Source organism: Tribolium castaneum, chromosome 5, assembly GCF_031307605.1.
Source record: "Tribolium castaneum strain GA2 chromosome 5, icTriCast1.1, whole genome shotgun sequence".
In the NCBI taxonomy this organism is placed as follows: domain Eukaryota; kingdom Metazoa; phylum Arthropoda; class Insecta; order Coleoptera; family Tenebrionidae; genus Tribolium; species Tribolium castaneum.
The window spans coordinates 13941044-13953640 of record NC_087398.1 but is presented as its reverse complement, the minus strand read 5'-3'; the positions used below and the strand labels follow the sequence as shown (position 1 = coordinate 13953640).

Sequence of the window (12597 nt, the reverse complement as noted above, 5' to 3'; positions counted from 1 at the left end):
AACGAAATATTTTTGAAATATTATGTATAGGGTGCTCCAGCGAGTTAGAAATGTCCATTAATGACCTTCAAATGTTAAAATTAATTTTCTTTACCAAAGACGTAGATATTAACCCCTTGACCCTGACTAAACGAAAATTATTTGCAAATATACAACTACAATACAAATTTACGTTATTTTAATGGAACATTCAATATTTTATTGAATTTTTGGATTTAGATTTTAATACTGGTGTTTTCAATCAAAATTATTATACGTTGATTCTGCTTATAGCCTTTAAATTAATTAGATTTTTTTGACGAAAACACGCTTTTTGAAAAAAAATAATAAATAAAAAAATAAAAATTTTAAATATAACACCTTATTTTTTATTACGTATTTTAAGGATTTTTAAATTGCCTCCCTTGAAACATTAACAGTTAAGTGTCTCTTCTGATTATTCAAAACATATTTAACTTTAATCATTAAAAATGTTACTATTATGTCAGTAGTCGAAAAATGAAATTTTCAGCTAATAAGACCTTCAATGTTATCTTTAGGCTATTATTCGTCATTTATTATGATGAAACAACAAAAATTTTAATATTATGCCAGTTTTTTAAATCCTGGTATAAACTCCAAAAATGATCATTGTGGAATTACTATGGTTGTCGTAGTAGGTTCACTATAGAGACAGCAATGCTCATAAATATCTAATGTGCCTTGCTGCAGAAATTAACTTTTAAAATCAAATTTCTTTTAATTGACTTTAGCCATTTATGTGAAACTTTGTTTTGGTAGAAAATTTAATAATCTTTGAGGAAACCAAAAAAAGGATGTTTTATTTAAATTTTTTAAGTTGTTTAGGTAACTTTATTCGTAGTTTATTAACGGTAATATAAATTGATAATGACAACACGTTTGACAAAACTTGTGGAAAATATTGTATTAATTTATTCCCACTCTCGTGCGGTAATCGATAGACTAGTTCTTGACCTTTTTTTCGAGTATTTTGTTTAATTTGTCGTATTTTGTTTATTCGTTTTGTTATAAACTAGTTAGACGTGATTTTAAAAAAATCTCTTATCAAAAAAAAAACAGCAGACATTGAGCAAAAAGTACAGATATTAATAAAATGCTAGTTAAATAATAGTCTCTTTTTATTTAAAATATTGTAAATGCTAGGTAAAATTAATCACGCTTCTGTAAACCGGTCCTTTGTCTTTTGTAAAGCGACCATTAATATCATTTATATCCATCAATTATAAAAACAATAAATATAAAGTGTTACTTTTAGCGGAAATCTTCTAATACTGCGATTAGCCGATGATTAATTGCTGCCATAAATGAAATGTAATAAAATGTTATAAAATGATAATAAAAAACTTGCAACTGACTTAACTTCTGTTACGTGAATTAAAATGAATACTTTTAAAATAGTCTCATGTCTCATCCTCCTATACAATTTTAATAGTGTGGTAACGTAAGAATTTTATCACTCAGGACACAAGAATATAATAAAATCATTACAGGTCATCTCATCACAGCAGCTTTCAAATCACAAGTCTGGTAAGCACTAACAATCGTATTTCTTCTTCCAAAAATGTGTGTAAATAGCTCGAATCGTGGGTGGAGACACCGCAAAAGCAGGCCAATTTCCTTTTTCCGCTGCCATTTATGTACAAACTGCCACTAGCACTATCTTTTGTGGGGGCTCTCTCATTGACAACCAGTGGATTCTAACAGCAGCTCATTGTGTAGACGGGTAAAATAATCAAACGCAAAAATAAAAATTATTAACAAAATTAATTACTAGAGCCATTCTGTTCACAATTCGACTAGGATCGAACAGTTTGTCGAGCAATGATCCCAATCGTCAAACACTCGCAAGTTCACACTACGTGCTGCACCCAAAATACAATCCCACAACCCTCGAAAACAACATCGGTTTAATTCGTCTGCGACAACCCATCCAATACACAGGTGCATACGACTCGCTAAATTTCGAAATAACTAATTAAGTGTCTTTCAGATTATATAAAACCGATAGAATTAACAAATCGTGATGTTCAGATGTATGACCACTTGACTGCAATAGGATGGGGCCAAACAAGCGATTGTGATTAATCGCTCCATTTAAATGTTTACCAAATTAATTTTGAATTTTCCAGCCGAGACTGGGCTCTCTGACGATTTGCAATATGTCAGTTTGATCACTATCACCAACGAAGAATGTAAAAATGTTTTCGGGTACCAAATCAGCAGCGATATGGTTTGTGCCACCGGTAATTACATTGAAGGAACATGTCTTGTAAGTGTCAGGTTTTGGTGGACAATTGTAACAAGTTTTTACAGGGGGATATTGGGAGTCCTTTAATTGAACACATCTATAATCCACAATCGGTACGTCATGCTGGTGTATCGAGTTTTATTAGTGGAAATGGGTGCGATCAGCCACATCCTTCAGGATATACAAGGACTTATCTCTATCTAGACTGGATAGCAAACGTGACCAGCGAAGTTTTATAATTTTAATTTCACTTATAAAACGGGAAAAATTTAGTACCTACCTTCTGTATTTATTATTTATTGTAGAAGATTTTAATGATCCGAATTACTTTATCTACATTTAGAACAATGACGGTAAAACTAGTGTTCTTAACAACTTTCTATGATGCTATAATAATAATGTTATTCAAAACTGGAATAAGATACAAAGGCCCAAATTCTTATCTCATCATTAAGGATGTGATTAGCTAAACACGCTATTAAACTAAACATAAAACGATATAGATTTATGTAAATCTAATGCTGTAGAAAGAGATGCAAACGTTGCCATGGAAGTTAGAGACGTTATTAAATTTAATAATGGGATAAGAATAATAGATTTGTTAATAATAATAATAATAATAATAATAATAATAATAATTAATTTATTCGTTCATGTTATCTGAATACACAGAAACACAGAAATTAAACACGTCACGTATGGATAATAATTAGGATATTATAATATAATAAAAACAATAAATATAAATATAAACATATCAAGTTAAACAGATAACAAAAAGGAGAAAAATTACATACAAAAAATTACGAATAGAGACAGCTAGATCGCGAGGAAACTAGATAAAAATTCATTTATATTCTAATAACATTCATTTATAAGGTACCTTTTAATAACAGTTTTAAAAGCATTTAATTTAAGAGACTTTGTGTTTGGACTAAGCTTATTATAAAGATTGAGGTTTAATATATTTCTAACGGCACTGCTATTCTTGAAACGGGGTGGCAGAAGTAGTTGAGCTGATCGTGTGTAATGATTATGAAAGTCTGCATGTTTATTGAAATTATGGGATGATTGGTGGAGTTCAAGCAAAGAGAAATAAATATATGTTAAAGCAAGTGTCGTTATGTTAAATTTTATGAACCACGGTCTACAAGAATCATAGCGGCTAATGTTAGCTATGACCCTAATTGCTCTTTTCTGAATTTTAAAGATTTTATTACCATGAGAGGCATTACCCCAAAAAGTCACTCCAAAGGTTAAATGTGAGTGAAAAATTGGATGGTATACAGTTAATAAGCATTCTAAACTCAAAACTTTCTTTAATTGTCTGACGAGATACACTTGACCAGATAGTTTTTGGCATAGGCTTTCAATGTGCGAACTCCACTTTAGAGCTTCATCCACAACTACACCCAGAAGTTTAACATGGTGGCCAGTTATATTTTATTGTTAAAAGAAAAGTCAATACGCTGTGTCTTATCTGAATTTACCATCAAGAAGTTTGATGCGAACCACGACGTTGCTTTGTCTGTCAAAGTTTGCCTGCTTAGTTGAAGGGAAGTTTTATCATTAGCTGATATTATAAAGGTTGTGTCATCAGCATAAAGAACACTTTTAAAAAGAAGTAAATAATTACAAAAGTCATTTAAATATATTATAAATAAAATATAAATAATATAATTTATAAATATTTATAATTATATTATATTGTAATAAAAATAATTTGTTAAATACTAAATTTATTAACCAATGATGTGTTTGTGTTTGTGAATCACATTAGTTTATGCGTAACTATATAAAAATTATAATAAACAAATTATATGAACTTCAATCCTGACAAAAGCAGAACGAAGGCGTAAATTTGGTGAGTGTGGTTCTCACAGAGTATTTGTAGTCAATCTTAGTAATGTAGTAAAAACTAGAACGCGTACTATGCCATGTATCATGAACTCCGATCACGTGTTGTTTAAACCAGGATTAGGGATGGTTACGTCCAACCCCTCCCTATTGCACAATCTGGTAGAGTGAGTTATCATTAGGCCAGGATCAGATTGGTGGATTCCAATCTATTGCACGATCTGGTTGTAATGTTATGAGGTGTGTCCCGGATGGAGTCAGGGTAGTGACTGCCATCCGAAGACCAGGATTAGGGAGACTGTAAAGTTGACCTATTGCACAATCTGGTGGAGGTTATCCAATACTAATCAAGGGATGGTGGATTCCACCCTATTGCACGATTGAGTATTGAAGGAGCTGCAAGATCAGGTCGGCGTGGAGGCTAACCAGGTGGGGTTTAGCGGGCTGACCATTGCACGATTTGTACAGTTCAGTGTGAGAGATCTGGCTATACATGGTTCTTAAGAGTTATTCATAAGTTAATGTTAATTTACCTTTAATGTTAAGAGCCGGTTTACAGAACATTTTAATTGCAATTAAATTTTAATCGCGATTAACTTGACATTTGTCAATGCTTTTTAAATGGCAACTTAATTCGAATTAGTTTAATTTTGAATTAAATCTTAATTTCGCTTTCTGTAAACCGGCCCTAAGTCTTGTAGTTGTTGACATAAATACTCAACAACCCTTTTTACTTCATTACAGAATGAAGTCTGAGCTGGTTGGTCTATCCGCTGGAACGGCCTGACGAAAGAACTTCCTGACTTGTGATTATAATTATTATTGACAATGTAATTCACGCCCAAATAAAAATATCTATATTACAATATTTATAATTATATTTATAAATAATTATAACTAATAGTGTTTAATAGTGTCTCATTCATGTCTAGTTGATAAAGCAATTGATGTTTTACTAACTGAAGATCGATCTACACTTTCCTAGTTTGCAAGTTGAACTACTTCAAATGACCAGACAAAAATCTAAAACGTTATAACACTACACGTAATGCAGCATAATACAAGGAGGAGCAAAAGTAATATCATCGTTTGATTGTGCCATATTTTTTACAAATAGAGTCAAATCTCGTTGTGCTGTGGTACTTATAAAAGTTATATAAGTTAAAAAAATAACATTAAAAAGAATTTATCAGTTTTATTCATATTTAGCGAAAAACAGTTTAAAATGTCGTATGACCGATATCACTTTTTCAACTTTTCGTCATCAGTTTTACACCTTTTTGTAATCTTTCCAAGAAAACATAACCCATATGTTTTTATTTTTAACAAAAAGGCAGTCATTTGTGACTATGGGCCGTATGAATAAAATTGAGTAAAAGCTTTTACTTCAAATTTTGCAAGTAAGTGCTCTAAAATGTATGAGTAAAAATGCAAGTACATATAAGGTTTTACCTTGTTAGGCAGTATTTGCTTTAACATCGAGATTATTTTCAAAAGAAAGTAAATAAAATAAAGCAAATGCTTTTTTCGTTGAGCATGTTCTTAAAAATTGTAGTTGCTAATTACTAATAGCATCATTAATTTTGAAGTAAAAGCTCAAAGAAAAAAGCAGTTACTTTATTTTATTAACTTTGTTGTGAAAAAAAAACTCGACGTCAAAGCAGTCACTCGCTAAAAATACTTTTACTTTTAATAAAAACTTATATGTACTACTATTTTTACTCTACATTTTACAGCACTTACTTGCAAAATTTGAAGTAAACGCATTTACTCAATTTTATTCATACGGCCCATTATTTTCGCCCCACCCTATATAAACTGGCGAAATGCTAATTTGTAACGACTTTATTTTGTTAAATACCTTAAAATGGTCAGCAATATACACCGTATAATAAATTACACAAAGTTTAATGTAGTTTCGCTAGTACAGGAGACACTTTGGACTCCCGTAAATTAGAGTTACTAGATAGTAACACTTCCGTAAATTGGCGTAAATGTATGAATACATAAAGCTCGTTGACGTAACGTCTCCATTCAACTAAAACAGACCAAAACACTAAAATTACTAGTTCCCGGTATTTAGCCTCTAGTTTCTGTTTTATTCTGGGTTTAAGTCCAGGCTTGTTTCCTCTCCTTTTTCGAGCCGTAAGGGAGTTATAAATAGTGGGTAACTCCGGAGTATTTCAAACCGGCCTTTCGGAGAAGTCCGGGCATTGTCTCCGGGTTATTTTTAGTGTTCTGTTGTCGTACCGAGTTGTAGCGCGCCTCGGAATGGTTTTAAAGCCCATTTGTGCCTTTATGTGTCGTACAAATTGTCTTAAAAGCACAAACTATGTAACTTTCCTCTTCCTTTAACTAGAAAATAGTTCTTACTTGGCTACCTATTAACTTAGTATTGGCGCAATATCAATAACTTAACCTTTCGTTATTACAGCCCCATTCATAATTTACTTTATATTTACTTATCTTATTTATATTCTATAAAAGTGCTACTTTAAGAATACTACTAATTTACTAATACTATTAGCCTTTTTTGTAAAAAACAAAAACTTCATATTTGAAGTAAAATTAGGAATAAAAGTATCAGAATATGACATGGATTTTCTAGTGAATCGCAAAACTAAAATTAATGATTTTTGAAAAAAATACATTTTATAAAATACAATAAAAAATTACTTTACCAGATTGTTTACTTCTTGTAGCTACGTCTGTCCTCTGTTCTAAGCTCAAGTTTTGTTGAATTGATTGGCAAAATTACAAATTTAACTTTTTTTACTTTGTTTAGAGAAAAACTGACAATTTTTTTTAATTTCAGCATTATCTCCCATAACTTTGTAAATACTCATTTTACACAACACTTAAATATAACTTTTAGGTAAATAAATTGATAATAAAGTATGACACTTTATATCTTAACATCTTAACATATCTTATAATTTGATACTTGGTTGTAGGTAAAATAAACATTTTGTGCCCTTATCGTTGGTGTCTTTTTATTTAACGTTTTGTTGTGATATTGTAACACGTTCTGTCAATTAATACTTCGACTAACGTAGACATTTTTATGAATTCGCAATATTATTTAGACCGTATCGCTTTACAATTGCAGACAAGTAGTCGCCTATTGTCTGCGATGAATTTTGAATCAATTTTTTTCATTGAGATTTGAGTCGAAAGAGCTCTTGCAGCTTCCGGGCCCTTGTGTTTCTTCCGGAACCCGCGGATACGCCAGTGGATACGCCACTGCTTTCCCACCTGCCGTTAAACACCAATTTCGCATGCGGCTTTTAAAAACCAAGTGCGCGCTCTAGGAATATCTTTACAATAAATTAAAAAAATTTCAACTCCTTTAACATTGACCGATATTAACTACCGTTCGGAAAGTTCAAGAAGATATTAAAAATAATCCCTCTTGATTCTGGGCAGACAAATAATCTGCAAAAAATAACTACTAAACTAAAATACTAAACTAAATAACTCATTCCACAAATCATATCAAAAGCATTAGCAAAGCTAAAAGCAATTAGAAGTACATTATACATTAAAAACCGAAAATAAAAAGTTGCTGGTTTTGCCAAAATTTGTTCTTTCTTGCAATAAGACTGTCATATATATTTAAGTTGCCATTAACTATTGTTTTCAATCGGGCCTTAAAAACTGCAACATTTCCAAAGGAGTGGAAGTTTTTAATACTATTTGTCAAGTCATTAAAAAAGGACACAAAAATAAAATTTCTAATTACCGACCAATATCCATCATCAATAATATTTCTAAAGGTCTTAAATGTTTACTTCACAAGACCCTATATTTGTATTATAATAGCCTAATATTATCTTGACACCCAACTTGGTTTTCTAAAAGGCAGATTAGTTTTAACTGTCTTGCATAACGCAGTTTCTTGCAGACATAGTGAATAAAGGATCTTAAGCAGAAGTTATATACTATATTGATTTTTCTAGAGATTTTGTTAGCACTACATCACGGTATATGTATTTTTAAATTATACAACATCGGGTTATCAACATTTTTATTTAACTTTCTTAATTCTTACTTCAAAATCGTGGCCATTTTATTTATTACCGTGGTTTTACGTCAAAATTAATACAAGCAACATCAGGTGTGCCCCAAGTTTCCATTTTGAGTCCTTTGCTGTTTAATGCCAACAACAATGATATTACAATTGGATGTTAATCTTAAGGCTAGTACATTATTATGTGCAGATGACTACCAAATCTGTTGCAAAATATCGTATTTGTCTAAATCTGCAAACAGACCTATCTAAAATTGATAACTGGCGCATGGTAAATAGCTTATTATATCAATTATCGTTAGTATATCTTCCGTGTAACATATTCTAATAAATATAAACAATTTTTGCAAGTTTACTCTAGAAACAATATTTCTTTAGAAAAACTATAAAATGTTAAAAATTTGGGCGTTTTCGATACAAACTGACATTTTATATCTCATATTCACTTTATTTCATCAACCCCATTGTGATCATTAGGGTTTATTGTAAAAAATGGAAAAATGTGCATTTAAATACCATTTTAAATACTTTATACTTTGCCTAGTTCGTTCTAAATTAGACTGTGCCTGTGTCGTTTGATCTTCTGGAGATAAAACTTATAACATCGAACAAGAAAAAATACAGAAACACTTCTTTTAATACTTAACTTATAGAATTTTTGGAGTCTATGTTTCACTTTGTTATTCTTGAGAGAATTTATTTTGTCAGTCTCGATAGAAGAAGCACGTTTTGTAAAAAATTTTAAAATTTTGTAATTGGTGCCAAGGATAACTTATAGCTCTAATACCTTCTTTTATTTACCTGCCCAAGACCTATCATTCAACAAATTGCTCCTTTACACACTAGGTGCTGCAATCATTAGGGTTGAACGTTTTAGTGACGCTAGTGATAAAAAAAGTAATCCCAGAATTGGTAAATGCATTCACTGAAATACTGTAAAAGTAGTAAAATAATAATAATAATAATAATAATAATGACAAATTGTATATCAGAAAAAGAAAAGTTGCACAAACTACTAATTTTTGAGATTACATCCAAGTCAAACCCGGCAAAAATATCTCAAAGCTAATCCAGTTTTGTGAAAATAGTTTTATCATGATTTACACAGGCCATAAAATATTTACGACATTTAAAACCCGAAAAACAGAAGTTAACACAAACACCAAGATGGTCTTTCTGGGATTATTGTTATTGCCAATTTTTGGTGTTTTGAGCGCAGAGGTGAGCATAATTTACGCTAAAACACGTTTACATGTGAAAATTTTAGGTTCACTCCGGTATGTAGTAAACACAAAGTAAGTAAAAGAAAAAGATAATTTCCAGGACGCATCATAAATGGCGAAACTGCAGACGTTGGAGAATTTCCCTTTGTCGCAGCCATCACAGCCCAAACCAGTAATAGCAAACATCTATGTGGAGGTTCTCTCATTGATAAGCAATGGGTTCTAACGTCAGGAACTTGTGTAGACAAGTATGGGCACTTATTTTGCAAACAATTATCACTACTGCATTTTCCAGTGCTTTGATTTTTACAATTCGGTTGGGGACAGTCCGGTTAGACTCAGAAGACTCAAAAGCTCTTATTCTGTCAACAAGTGAATATGTTGTACATCCAGGATTCAATTCTACAACTTTGGAAAATGATATTGGGTTAATTCGTCTTCGCATGGCTATAACTTTTACGAGTAACTAATGAAAACATAATCCCAAATGCCATTTATAATTTTATTTTTTATTTTAGCATACATAAACCCTATTTATCTACCAACCGAAGCATTAGAAGATTATAGTACTGTTACGGCTGTTGGTTGGGGGCAAATTAGTGACTGTGAGACCACTTCTCTTATTTGCATCTTTCAAAATTTTTAAAATTTTAGCCGATTCGGAATATGCCAGTCGTCTTCAGTACGTCGAAATGTCAACTATGGCAAACCTTGCTTGTGCACTAGTTTATGGTAATCAAATTAAAGACACAATGGTTTGTGCCGTTGGTAATTACAATGAAGGAATTTGTCTTGTAAGCTTTTACAAGTTAAGGCAATCGTTTGATTAGCAATTTTAAGGGTGACAACGGTGGTCCTTTAATACAACATAAGGAAAACACAAAGTATTGGACAATTGGCGGAATTGCAAGTTTTTACAGCGGAAATGGGTGCGAAAGTCTCGAACCATCTGGATTCACACGAACGTACCCTTATCTTGATTGGATTAAAAATGTAACAAATATCTAATAATTGATATTTCTGGCTATAAGATCTTTTTATTACAAAACAAATTTCACAATACAAAACAGAACGTTTTGGCATAAAAATGCTAACATCAGCTCTAAATTATATTACAAAACAAACGAACGCCTTTAACATATTAAAATTTTAAGTTCGAAATTGATTCATAGCCAAAAGTATAATTTATTAACAATTACAGTGTCCGGTGGTAAATAAAAAAATATTTTTTTAACAGTTTTTTACTTTATATATAAAATAAAAAAAAAAAATAAGTATCTATTAGCTGTTTCAAAAGTATGTAAACGCCAACGTCGCATTTTATCTCAGTTTAGTTGATATGAATTATTTATGCACTTTAAAAAATTTATAGCCAATGGGAATTTTATAGTTGTGTAGGTATAAAGCATGATAGCAGAGCTTAAAAGAAGTGAAAATCACTCACCTTGCATTATTCGAATATTCATAATTTCTAAGATATAGAGTTTTGGTCGTCAAATAAATTTGGAACCAACAACAATTTTAAATCAATCTGGTCTCTGAGCTTAATTCAGCAAAATATATTACATTGATTAAAAATTAGCAAAAACTGCAACAGAAGTTGCTGAGATTTTTTTTATGGGAGACGTCAATAGAATGTAAAAATTTTGCACCGATTTATTTTGGCGAAGACACAACTGAATTTAATTTCTTAAAACGTCACCATCTATTAGTCATGAAAACTTAAAAAAAAAAAGTTTTCAAAAGACTCAAATTTAGGTGATATTGCTTTTTTTAAGAATTTTTAGACGGTGAAGTAGAGGTTGCACTCTCTATATTTCTAAGATTAGTAATAGTAATAATATACAATATATAATATATAATATATAATATATAATATATAATATATAATATATAATATATAACACACCGGGTGTTCAAAAAAGGCGCACCAACTCAATGGAGTGTGGTGGTGAATTGCCTACATATAAAGGTAATAATAGTAAAAAAATGTTTGTATTAAAGTTATTAATAAATTACGAATTAAAAAAAACATATGTGGCAACGTTGTCTAACAGTCGTGATCGCAATAGAACTTGATCAACAATAAAAATAAATTATTTTTGAAACGTTTCCTAGTAAATATTTCCCAATGTTGGCACATCTACAAATCGTAATTTTTTTAATAAATTTTAATTTTTTTAAATTAAAAAAAACTGCTAAAGTCTGTTAGTAAATTTAAAAATAATGATTCATCGTTTAGTTGGAGAACGATTACTTAGTGCAAAACATAGAAATCTTAAAAAATAATGAAAATTGAAGAAGTTAACCAAATAAATTTGCAGCTCCAGATTTTTTTAAATATGGCTCTAGAAATTTTTTCAAGATTTTTCCCGTAATCTATACATGCTTCTCAACAACGTACCACTGAGTTGGTGCGCCTGTTTTTGAGCATATAATATATAATATATAATATATAATATATAATATATAATATATAATATATAATATATAATATATAATATATAATATATAATATATAATATATAATATATAATATATAATATATAATATATAATATATAATATATAATATATAATATATAATATATAATATACCGGGTGCTCAAAAATCGGCGCACCAACTCAATGGAGTGTGGTAAAGAATTGCTTACATATAATGGTAAAAATAGTAAAAAAATTCTTTGCACTAAAGTTATTGATAAATAACGAATTTTAAAAAAATGATATGTGGCAACGTTGTCTAACAGTCGTAATCGCAATAGCATTTGATCAACAATAAAAATAAATTATTTTTCAAACGGTTTCCTAGGAAATTATTCCCAGTGTTGGCACATCTACAAACTGTAATTTTTTTGATGAATTTTATTTTTTTTTAATTAAAAAAACTTTTAAAGTCTGATGGGAAATTTAAAAATAGTTATTCATCGTTGTGTTAGAGAACGATTACTTAGTGTGAAACATTAAAACATTAAAAAATAATGAAAACTGAAGAAGTTAACAAAATAAGTCTGTAGCTTCAGATTTTTTAAAATATAACCTTAGGATTTTTTTTAAGATTTTTCCCGTGATCTACACATGCTTCTCAACAACGTACCACTGAGTTGGTGCGCCAGTTTTTGAGCATCCTGTATAATATATAATATATAATATATAATATATAATATATAATATATAATATATAATATATAATATATAATATATAATATATAATATATA

At 30.2% G+C, this 12597-nt stretch overlaps 1 protein-coding gene across 1 annotated transcript; it reads left to right on the top strand.

Moving 5' to 3' along the window:
• Window positions 1-1329: 1329 nt before the first annotated feature.
• Window positions 1330-10409, top strand: LOC656974 (serine protease H113). Its single transcript, XM_064356626.1, has 15 exons — window positions 1330-1457; window positions 1512-1548; window positions 1597-1744; window positions 1796-1962; window positions 2012-2098; window positions 2151-2290; window positions 2335-2499; window positions 4520-4622; window positions 9184-9377; window positions 9424-9433; window positions 9480-9627; window positions 9675-9841; window positions 9898-9984; window positions 10034-10173; window positions 10220-10409. The coding sequence occupies exons 1-15, from the start codon at window positions 1401-1403 to the stop codon at window positions 10385-10387; spliced, it is 1818 nt and encodes a 605-aa protein (XP_064212696.1). The 5' UTR covers window positions 1330-1400; the 3' UTR covers window positions 10388-10409.
• The last annotated feature ends 2188 nt before the right edge of the window (window positions 10410-12597 follow it).

Bases quoted from the DNA above. Each gene is read 5' to 3' on its own strand.
- LOC656974 (XM_064356626.1), top strand. From the start codon at position 1,401: ATGAATACTTTTAAAATAGTCTCATGTCTCATCCTCCTATACAATTTT. The intron at 1,745-1,795 runs GTAAAATAATCA...ATTAATTACTAG, and splicing joins GCAGCTCATTGTGTAGACGG to AGCCATTCTGTTCACAATTC. The intron at 1,963-2,011 runs GTGCATACGACT...AGTGTCTTTCAG, and splicing joins ACAACCCATCCAATACACAG to ATTATATAAAACCGATAGAA.